The following is an 11,483-nucleotide window of genomic DNA, read 5'->3' as shown; positions in this document are numbered from 1 at the left end:
ATGGTAAAGAAGATTATGTGTATCCCATTCAGAAAGTATCACATGGAATCATTCTCTACTAGCTTCTACCAGCGGTTTTATAAAATGACCTATATCCTATCACTCAAGTCAGCTCATTCAGACAGTATAACAAATTTTATTAAAATCCGTTCAGTAGTTTTAACAACAAAAAACAAACTTTTACATTAATAAGATTAGTATGAAGTGTGATTTTATTAATACGAGTAGTAACATAGATTCATCATCATCATCGGCATACAGTCTAAGCATTTTTGTCAGGTATCATATAATTTGATAAGTAAACGATTAATGATACGCAAACCACATTTAGATTAAAACCGTGTTCATTAAACTTAATAGGGAAAGAATAAAGCAGAGTTTAATTTCAAAACGGTTAAATATTTAATTTTAAAAGATAAATTACCTCCAGTGTCTCCTGAGACCTGATTACACGTGTAGAGTCAGTTAAATAAAGAATCCTTATTTATTTTCAGATATTCCTACCTCTCGTCTGTTTCGTGTTAAACGCACAAGGAGACTATCTTGATACTATTGCTGGACTGAGGCGTTTCTCTCAACCTGATGTGGACCCTAGAAATGAGGAGTTTAACAGCAATTTCAAGGACTGGTTCCATCACTTCGATACATTCCCTACCAGTGTCCATGGAAGAAGACCGTACTTAAGTTTTAATCCATACTATAATAGAGACCCTTATTATTCAGGTGATTTATGGGATCAAATGCCACAAATCAACAATGTGTTTAACATTCCAAGTGGTCATAACACTCACTCGCATCAAGGACATAGAGAAAACAAACCGGAACCAAAACCAAAACCTGATCATGTCGATGACGTTTTAAATGTTGAAGAACCAACAGAGAAACCTGGTGAAATTCCAACAATCGACAAACCAATAGAGCAAGAACCAACAAATAAATTAGAAGAAGCAATTAAGGCGGACATTAAAAATCAATCTGAACTTATACCTCCAAAAACCAACAAGATCAATGAAAATGACGACAAAAGTGATAAAGATGACAAATCAGTAGAATTAAATGAAAAGAAAGATTATTTACTAGTTGGGCAAGGTAATAACGGGAACGATGTATATCTTTTACACGAAAACCTACCACCAGCACCAGCACCAGCAGTGATACCCAACAATAACCAACCTGCCAACAATGTAATTTACGTTCCAAGCAGTCCTGGACCATCTCCTAGCAATCAAGTCTACCAAATCCTAAATGGACCATCACCCATGTCGAATCTTCAACTATCCCCAGATAAATTGGGAGTAAACAACGATGCTCCTGTCTCCATACCACCAACTTCCAACGTGAATCCAGCTTCACAACCAAATAATGTTGTTACTGTCTACTCCAATGGCCAGATTATACAAATACCAGGCGTTGTAGTTGTACCAAACAATGCACCGGTAGATGTTGGAAATCAACCACAAACACCAAGTTATGTAGTTGCTAATGTCGTTCCCAATAATAATGTCCAGCCTACAAACCAGAATACTGGCCCAAATGTCTACTACGCTGCTGTCCCGAACCAAGGGTCAAATAATCCGATATATTATCTTCAAGTGCCCAATCAAGGAGTCAATAATGCTGGAAACGTTGTATTAAACAACGGTTTACCTGGAAATGTAGTAGCTTACCAGATTAGTCCAAATGTAGTGACACAACCAGCTGTATCAAATGGCTACGTGCAGTCAAACATACCAAGTAATCAAGGAGTGATAGCTGTTGCCATTCCGAACCAAGGTGTAATGGACAATGCCAATAACCAATACCAGGTTGTTGTAGTGCCACAAGGCTCTCCTTCAAATGTGTACAATCAGCAAGTCCAACCTAATCAAGGACTAAATCCAGTCATGATGCTGAATGGGCAAAGTGTACCGGCGCCAACAGTTCAAGTACCGGCTGGCAATAATGTAAATGGTTACAACCAGCCAATACTAGCGAGCGAGAGACAAGAAGTCAGTCCATTGAACCAAGGATCATTGATAAACAATCAAAATGTTGGGATACAGGGCGCAGTTTTAATACCAAGTAATGGCGGGTACTACCAGCCTCCGATAACAAATCAAGTACAAAATGTGCCCAGTCAGGTAATCGAAACACCAACAAATGGAGGCAGTTATATTCAGCCAGCAGTGTTATATGACGGGAATCAAAATGTGCCATCACAACCCATGGTTTCAGTGAATGATGCTCAGGTTCCAATTCAAGGAGGACAAGCATCGAATACTATTCCTGATATTGCACCAGTAAACACAGCTGATGTAGTCGCGCCACCCGAGGAGAACGCACCAGTAGCAATAGCATCATCTCCCCTCATCTTAGATGGAGACAATTTAGAAGCTTTAGGTGTCCAACCAGCGGTTATGCTAACAGGTTTCAAAGATAGTGAAGATGGGAAGAAAGATAAAAAAGGTAAAGAAGAGAAAAAAGATAAAAAAGGTAAAGATGACAAGAAAGATAAGAAGGAAGGAAAGGAAAGGAAAGAAAAAAGTAAAAAGAAAAGTAAAAAAGATAAAGACGAAAAGTCTGGGGAGGTATTCACAAACTAGGATCGAGTCGTAGTTTGGTTGAATGCTTTAATTAAACGGAACAGGGAACGAAGCTAAGAATCTCAAGATAGATTACTATAATAATGGATGGCTATCGTTGTTGATTTTTACGATTCCTGTCAATGTTCGATGACCAAGTTTATGAGTTTTTCACGACTGTCTGTATCTAATTATAACATGTGTATTGTTTATTTAACAATGTAAGTACTTACGTATCTAGAAATAAATTGATTTGAATAAAATTTAATTTTTATTTTGTCTGCGTGTGGAGAGTTACATCCCTTCCCTTTGTTAATCGTTAATCGGGTCATTGGTTTTCTGTCGGGTGTCGTGTCAAAATATCAGATAATACAATTTATAATGTGTAATTCCTTTTAAAGTCAGTCATCTAAAAGGATGGTGACAGTGATGTGGGGATTTTATATTGTAAATTTTACATTGCCTCTCTTTACAACTCATGATTATTATCGTAATATAGAAATTATTAAATGAAAAATGGAAGAAGGAACAATCGCTACGGAGTGAAATTATCTACCAGAGTCTGTATTTCCTGAAGGGTATAAATAAACCTGGGTGTCGGCAAGGCCCGAGTGAATAGGTTGCTTTTGAACAAGAGTAATCCATCGTAGGCCGCATCATCGCTTACCACCATGCGACATAGTGGCCAATCGACCCATTACATGTATAAAATAAAAAGTCCCTCCCCAATCAGGTCGCCGTGTTACACAACAAATTGTCTGCTGTTCAGAGCTGATTGGTCAAAGGAATGTTAAAACGTGAGAACTGAGATTTTTAGCTTTACTATATCTCGGATCGGTAACATTAAACTGTTGTGGTTTAGTTTTAGGTATCAATATTTTTCCGGTAATAGCCTTTCTAGGCTGATTACATACATATATTATAATTGTCAGGGATGCCCGTGGGGATAGGCAGACTACCGAAACTCTTGAAAAGAGTCTTAAGAAATACTCTACGGTTAGAAACCCTAAAGTATTTAAAATCTTGTTGAACTGCCTAAGAAAATCCGTATCCCAATATATTTCGTGTTCTTCATTTTTAGATTTTCGAAATACCACAAACCGTTTCATTCCTGCGCTGTGCCGTGGACCGCCGCAGCAAAATAAATCAGCTGTATCTAAAGGAATAGCAGTGTATGTCCTGTAACCTAATCATATAAGACAACATCACTAAAGCAATTACTGCAGTACTGCACTCTCACACATCAAGCTAAACATCCAGTATAAACTGAACCCTTAATAGGTGGAAAATTCATACAAAGCGAGACCAAGTTAAACTGGTTTTGTTAAGCTTGATGTGTAGCTGTGTGTGTTAGACTGCTCTCCACGTGTTTACCTTTTAAACAAACCTTGTTGGACTTCTCTGTCTGTCCCTCAGTGTCCGGATTGTACAGATAATGGGTTTATATCATTAAGTTGAGATACTCCGTGTAGCTGGAGTGGGGAAGGAGTACTACTAAGGGTAGGTTTCACAATGCTGTTGGTTGGTTTTAGCTGACGGACAATATTTTGATTCTTTTTGTATTCATACATTTCCTCATCCAAGGCGGTAGTAAATATTGGATGATTGTCCCCCCTTTAAAAAATAAAGTCAACTTATTTAAGTCTTCAAGTCGGTGCTGATATTAGCATTAAGTGTTTAGAGTGCCGATAGTAGTATCATGCATTTCTGTATTTAGGCTGGCTAGTACTGAAAATCAGCGCCATGGAGTCGAGCCATTGAGTCCAAATCACAGCCCGAGCTCAGCTGAATGCTGAGCACTAGCCATTTTGTGCTGTGATAAAACTATATTTCACAATATTTTTTCATTCTTTTTTCTATCGATGATAGTAGTAGATAGATAATTTGATGATTAATTAATTAATTTAATTAAGCAATTTCTCTTTCAGATCAAATAGGATTTAATTATGTTATGGAGCTGTAAAACTATTAAATAAAACAAAATCATCAATATTTCGAAAGTGTTTTATTAAATCGTTAAATATTCAAATTCAATAAAACAATATAATAATAGATAACATTCTGTTAAAACAATAATCATTATAATAATTCTGTTTGTGTGTGTGTTGTGCGACTTAGGTATTATTATTAATAACTATTAATTTTAAAGGGATAGGTAATTGGTAATGTCGAACGATGTCAGTGCAATTTGATGTTAAATTCACTTTCTTATTTCATTTAAGTGTGTTGTGTTTGGCTTCAAGAATGTAATTATGTAGTTCCTTCCTTACACATTCATAATATTCGAGACGGCGCGAGTTTCATAAGAAAATGATCTCGCGCCGTAAGTAGGTACTCATAATATTTGCATTATATTAGCTTTCTGTATTTTTTCTTCTTTACCAGTAAGTATGCTAATGCTGACACCGTTCTACATTAAATTCTGTGTGATATTACATTCTTTATTAGGTAATTCAGCTTGTAATCAATTTCAAAAGTTTACCTAAATTGGTTTACCTACATAAAACAAAAATAAAAACAAATCTTAACACAAAAAACATTTGCAATATTATTTTAAGTATTTATTTATTTATTTATTAAAAATTTCGTCGTTCCTTATTATTTAGATAATAATATTCATTATTTAATAATAAGTATAATTTTAATATTTATTTTCAAATCTGTGAGATAATAATAAATGTTTTAAAATTTAATTTTAGTACTATTTAGAATTAGTATAAGCATACGTTCGTTCTAAACTATCACAACATTCAAAGGCATAAAGTTTGGACCTTGGCTTGCAAAGGATAAGGGGCTGTTCTCCGACCTCTGGGCGACCTTAAACCGACCACTTTGCATACTCAACTACTTACGGATAGGAACTCAGATACCGTACCGGGTTACTTCAATATCGACGCCCGCTATGTAGGCTATGTCTTTGATCTCAAAACAGCTCTCTATTATATTGATGGCATTCAAATTAAACGCTATTGAAAATGTAAAATATATCTAATGTTGAAAGGTCGATTAGTGGATGTCATGTCACTTGGAATCGACACAAATAGATTAGCTACAGCCGGAGTCAGAGATATTTAATGATTACTTAAACTATTTCTAAGCACTTTAGACTGGGTTAAGTAGCCATTAAATGACGCTGAGTACGGTGGTAAGTTCTTAACTTCCTTGCTGACGATTTTGTAATATTTTTTTGTAACTAAAAATCACGGTTTACTCACATACATTAATGGAGAATAGCTCTACTAGTTTTGAGTCGCGCAGCCTACTGATATATATTTCATTTGAGACGTATCTTGAGTCCCCATATTATTACAATGTTTTTTCGATTAATATCCGCAAGTAAGTCGAGTGTACAAACTGGTCGGTTTCTAGAAGAATTTCGTTGAGGTAAAATTTTTGTTCCTTCTTTTATGATTTTTCAACCGATTAAACATGAGTTTTCCATACGTCAAATTACAAAATTAATTTCTTTGAAGCTTATTGTATAGCGTTTGGGAATATAGTTAATAATGAATTTTCTTTAGTTTCACATTATTATGGTTTAATGGCTGTCTATTGATTAAGTTAATTCAATGAACCAATTAACGGTAAGTTGTTTTGAAAACTGGATTGTTTTAGGACAAGAGAAAATAATTAAGTACTAGAAAATTCTTAGAGATCTTTTCTAGACAATGTCAATAGCCAGACATGGGTGTCATTTGTAAGAAAATTAAGAAATTATGTATAAAAATATATGGTGTTGTTTTTATTAACGTCGGTTAGCGGAGGATTTGCCTTCAACAGTTTTCTTTCGGCAGTTAAGAATTCAAATAAATGTGCATAATATTTCATTTTATCATTATTAAGATAGTTATTTTCAAGATTTGATCTACATAATATAAAATAGTACTAAGTATTTTGTTCAATGTGTGTGAAGTATTCGTCAGAGAACATCGCAGCGAAACAGTGGACAATAAAATCTCTTCACCTAATATCTAAGCTTGGACTTGTTAATTCAAATATTTAATAAAAACATTTTCATTCACTTATTTTACACAAAAATTGTAAGTACTTCGGTAATCGGGACCCTGTACACTAACATGCACCTTATCTATGATTCTGTTTATAAGCTGTGCATTGATAAAAATAAAATATATACCATAGGTACTAATTTTCTGCATCACATAAAACGGTAACTGCCCAAAAAACATGGCGGTTTTCTTGGAAATTATATCCACAATCGAAATCAGGTGGAATTTGCCAATAACTTCCGCCATTTTGCTCGAATTTCGCGCCATAATTTCCGCTTGACGTTAACGTCAGAGCTGTCAACACAATGCACAGAGTATAAACGCGTTCACGACACAATAGATGGTCAATATAATTGAAATTAATTTGACAGTGAAAATTGGTCAATCTCTTATCGTAGCTGCTCGCTAAATACTCGCTCGAACCTGTAGTCAGGGCGCAAGGGGCCTAGGGGTCTGGACAGATTATAATCTCACTTTTTCATTTTAAGTAATACTTAAACTTAACTTTAACTTAAGTGGCGTGCCATTGGAGAGGCCTATGTCCAGCAGTGGACGAGAATAGGCTGATGATGATGATGTTGAAACTTAAGTGTTTGCTAATAAAAAGCTCACTGGGGGAATAATCGGTGTAGGTAAATGCTTATTTGTTTTTTTAAACTCTTTGTTTTGCTTTATTTAATTACAAAATGGTTTGACAACGGAGCCACATGAAACCCTAACCGCATTTAGTCAGGTAGGTACACTCGATGTGTAATTCCGAGCCGTATCCGCATCCGGCTTCCGAGAGCGTAATATCAGTGATTTATAGGGTGTTTCACCGCAAACCAATGACTAGAGAGCAAAGCCACATTCCGGTATATACAGGATGTTCGCAAAACAAATACGAATCTAAAAACGAAAATTGGTTTTGAACGAACAAAATAAATTGAAAAAGGCACGTAACGACCCGTGTTCGAGTATTTGCAAAGCAAATGACATAAAGGTGACATAACCACTGTCTCTTTCAATAAATGTTGTCCAGTGACCCCTAGCCCTAACAATATTTTATTCGTAATTAAAAAATATTATTTTATAAAAATACAAAATAGTTTCGTGACCGGGTGCCTGTGTGGTCGGTAACGGCCACCCACTAGATACTTTAATGAACTTTTGTAATTATTATTGTGGTGTAACATTAATTAATGTTTCGCGTTGATTTATGTGTTTTAGTAAAGTTTCTCTCAGTTGTCATGTAGAGCCTAATACAAGGTTCTCAGTATTTGGTGTTGTTAAGTTTTTCGATTTGAAAATGTTGATTGTCCTTTGGGAAACACGTCTCACTGAGTTAAATTGGCCCACGACCATGGTCGTGGTGGTACGATAGCATTTCCATCACACGAAAGAACATGTACCCACTGCGGACGTTGGAATCTCCCACAAAGGCACGTACACCGTATTGTCCGCAATCACTGCCGATACTAAAATATTCACAGCCGTACATTTTGTTGTTTAAAATGTTTCCCACAATTTTTATTTACCCACAAACAGAATTTCGTTACCGTTTGACAGACGAAGCGAAATATCAACATGAACGACTCCATTGTATTTTGTATTTTTATAAAACTGTTATTTAACCTTAGAAGCTTATACTATGTACAATGATATCAAACAAGCATTGAGCAATTTTTATGAATTAATATTAAAAATATGCTAAAATATTTACAATATAAACGGGCTTTGTAAAATGTTGCTCGCAACGAGGCCGCCTCGCGAGCCGCGCTATATTACACCTGGCAACACTGAATCTTGGTGGAACAGATATTTTTTCACATGTTTGCTTGAGTTCGCCTCCGTCACATCATCACGGGCGAAGAATTACTTTTTGATGGATCTTGTTATTACCAAAGAAGACAATGACGTATCGTCGCTCGTCGCGGCGGCCTCGCTAAATAGGTAAGTACACCTAATTATGTTATTAAAAATATTAAAGTGCTTTTCAAGTCAAAGAGGACAAATGTTATTTTAAAATATTTACAATATTAAGTGAATAGGACTAGCAGATGAATGAATTAGTAATTTTAAGTGAAAATTTTAAGTTATCATTAATAAGCTTTCATCAAAATCAGCGTCCATCATATCTGGAGCTCTCATTACTCGTTACACTTCACTCTAGTTCTCATTAGAACATTAATCACGTAGCAGCCTAAATACCCCAGATTTTGACGACAAGATTATATTTAAAATTAGTAAAAAAATATCAATTCAATGCATTTTTTATTTACGAATTAAATGTAGCCAGCACATTTTGTGTGGTGGCAACATTGTATCACCGGCATCCAATTGGCTACTCGAATTCGATCGTGATTCGAACGCGCACGAACCATTGGTCGGCGGCGGCGTGCGCACGCGCCGCGCGAGTGGAGTATCACCGTGCGCTCGGCTCCTCCTTGTCTTTCTCCTGCGGGCTCTTCTCCTTGGCTGCCACGTCTAGGCTCTGGTCACGAGACTCTTGGACTGACTCCAGCCCAATGTCAAACGAAGATTGCCTGCTGAAATATTGTGACGTTAGTAGTGGAAGCTCTATTTATTTAATTCTAAGATTCTTCTTCTTAGGCTTGAACAAACCTTTCTGTCAGGTAGTTCCCGGGAGCAGACAGCGACCTGCCAGCTCTCGCCAGTCCCCCCCTCTTGGCGGCTGCGGTGGACTTCTCAGAGCTCTCCCCTCGAGAGCTGGTGGACTCCCTACGTGACGTGCTGCCTTCTCTACTGCGGAGGAACGGGTTCTGTGGACAAACCGTGCGTGTCAATATTCGGAGTAAAGTCTACGAATTAGTTCATTCGGAAAATTATTATTCATGTTTTAAAACTACGAAAAAATATCGATTTCTTCGTAATCCTGGTGACAACCTTGAAGTAGAATTCTTTGAGAAATTATGTATGGTTAAAATTCACCATAGTACATTTTGTACTTATGTATAGTACAACTTGTCCTAGGTAGTTTTATTCCTACAAGTAATAGTCTAGTTAAAGTCTTGGGCCAGAAATACAAGTTATAACCCTGAACATCTACTTACTTGGAAGCTATGTTTCTTCAGCATAGTCTTGATGAGTATGAGGGTAGAAAGGTTGGGGATGGAGGTGACCACTTGTGCCATGTCCTCCTCCGTCACTTCCACCAGCCTGCAGTTCTCCTGCTCTGAGGGTAGAGGATCCTTGCCTCCGTCTGTTATCCACTCGTGGTCCTAAAAGTACGAAGGGGACACAGGTGCAGGTAAGTTAAAGAGGTCTAATAATCTACAGAAGAAATAGTCAAATGAAATGGTGTATGAGTTGAGGCGTCGACTGATTACAGTTCAACTTATTAATAAGACCACTTCAAGAAAAACATTATTTCCCTAAAAATGTACCTACTGTAGACAGAACAAAGTATAATATTAAGTAATATTCGTTTCAAGCAATTAGGTAATGTAGTTAATCCAATCAGGGAACAAGTGAGCGTTGGAGCCGTTCAATGGCTGCTGTATTATGGAACGGTTTGGTGAAATTATTCGAGTAATTGCGTTCACTCAAGACAATTTCATTACCGGCGCTCCGATTCACTTGGTCACAGCCGACCTGACCTTTTTGGAGATAATTCTCATCTTGGATAATGACATCATAACATTAATTGATTGGCGGCGACAATGTCTAATGGACTTAGGGTAAAAGCTCGTGAAAATGTTGCTTTTTTCGGCCCACAATATGATCGACATTTAGGAATTTCGAAATCGGATAATTAGATTGGCGTTTTTTACAGTAGGCCTTTATTTAGGGGTCCTACGTTTATATCACAAATGACACACATATATGTATACCATTTTTAATAGAAACTTTAACTCGTAAAGAATTGCTCCTATAAAGATTACCATCTACACAAGTCTGAATCACCCACCTTAACCTCCTGTAGCGTAGCTCTCGTCGCCGGGTCTTTATCCAGCATCCTACTAAGGAGATGTCGGAGTTGCTTCGAAGGCTGGAAGTTGGGGGGGTACGTGAGAGGCTCGGCCAACACCTTCCGTTGCAGCTCCACAGCCGAGCTGCCGACCCAGGGCACTTTGCCCGTCACCATCGCGTAGAGGGTGACTCCTAGTGACCAGATATCTGCTGCCTAGGGGGATGGGAACGGAGTTTGTATTAGATGGGGTTTGTTAGTTAAGACAATTAAAGTAATATGAAGGTCATTAAAAACAACTATATGCTTAAGGTTTCCTTTTTTATAAGTTACCTTTACATATAATGGTTTACTAGTGAGCATTTTGTATCGCAACGGTCAAGTATAAACATGTTGGGTCAATCCCTGTGTATGAGATTTTAAGATTTCCTTACTATTCAATTCGGATTCTAGATTTCATTTTGTTCATACAAACATACTACAATTCAAATCTTTGTCAATTATTATAATTAAAATAAAACTTACTCTCGGTAATGTTTGTATAAATTATAGCAAAAAAATTGAATGCTTGTTAACATTTTAATCGCATCTTACCTCTCCACTATACTTATCAGCGGGCGCCGCGGCCTCAGGGGCCCGGAAGGCCGGGGTCCCGACAGTCCCGGACACGCGGCCCGCGGCGGCCAGCTCCCCACAGGCGCCCAGGTCCGCCACCTGCACGCGACCCTCGCCCAGCAGCAGGTTGGCTGGCTTGATGTCCCGGTGCGCTATCCTCTGGTAGTGTACTGTTGGACAATGGGGAGATTTGTTATGATGTAGTGATGTAGTTTGTGGATTATTGTAAAACTAGCGACCCGCCCCAGCTTCGCATGGGTGCAATGATGATATAATATTACGCATGTATTATCTCTTGAATCACTCTATCTATAAAAACCGCATCAAAACCCTTTGTGTAGTTTTAAACTGTGGTTTTAAACATTTAAGCATACAACAGGACATAGGGAC

General features: G+C 37.4%; 2 protein-coding genes across 4 annotated transcripts in view; one reads left to right on the top strand and one right to left on the bottom strand.

Moving 5' to 3' along the window:
• On the top strand, nt 1-2,623 carry LOC118275011 (AT-rich interactive domain-containing protein 2-like). The gene is made up of 2 exons (XM_050697123.1): nt 1-35; nt 476-2,623. Exons 1-2 carry the CDS (start codon nt 1-3, stop codon nt 2,580-2,582), a joined length of 2,142 nt encoding a protein of 713 aa, XP_050553080.1. The 3' UTR covers nt 2,583-2,623.
• A 1,924-nt stretch (nt 2,624-4,547) lies between these two features.
• The window catches only part of LOC118275236 (calcium/calmodulin-dependent protein kinase kinase 2), a 191,218-nt gene continuing 184,282 nt past the window's right edge, over nt 4,548-11,483 (bottom strand). For 2 of the 3 annotated variants that reach the window (XM_035593140.2, XM_035593141.2), the window contains 5 exons: nt 11,073-11,263; nt 10,479-10,694; nt 9,622-9,789; nt 9,173-9,330; nt 4,548-9,096 (listed from right to left, as the gene is read on the bottom strand). In XM_035593140.2, coding sequence (XP_035449033.1) covers nt 8,973-9,096; nt 9,173-9,330; nt 9,622-9,789; nt 10,479-10,694; nt 11,073-11,263 — 857 coding nt within the window. In that variant the 3' untranslated portion in view covers nt 4,548-8,972. The remainder of the gene's footprint in view (nt 9,097-9,172; nt 9,331-9,621; nt 9,790-10,478; nt 10,695-11,072; nt 11,264-11,483) is intronic. The other variant, XM_050697074.1, reaches the window with a different exon arrangement.

Source organism: Spodoptera frugiperda, chromosome 11 (genome assembly GCF_023101765.2).
Source record: "Spodoptera frugiperda isolate SF20-4 chromosome 11, AGI-APGP_CSIRO_Sfru_2.0, whole genome shotgun sequence".
Classification (NCBI taxonomy): domain Eukaryota; kingdom Metazoa; phylum Arthropoda; class Insecta; order Lepidoptera; family Noctuidae; genus Spodoptera; species Spodoptera frugiperda.
This window is presented reverse-complemented; position numbering and strand designations above follow the sequence as displayed.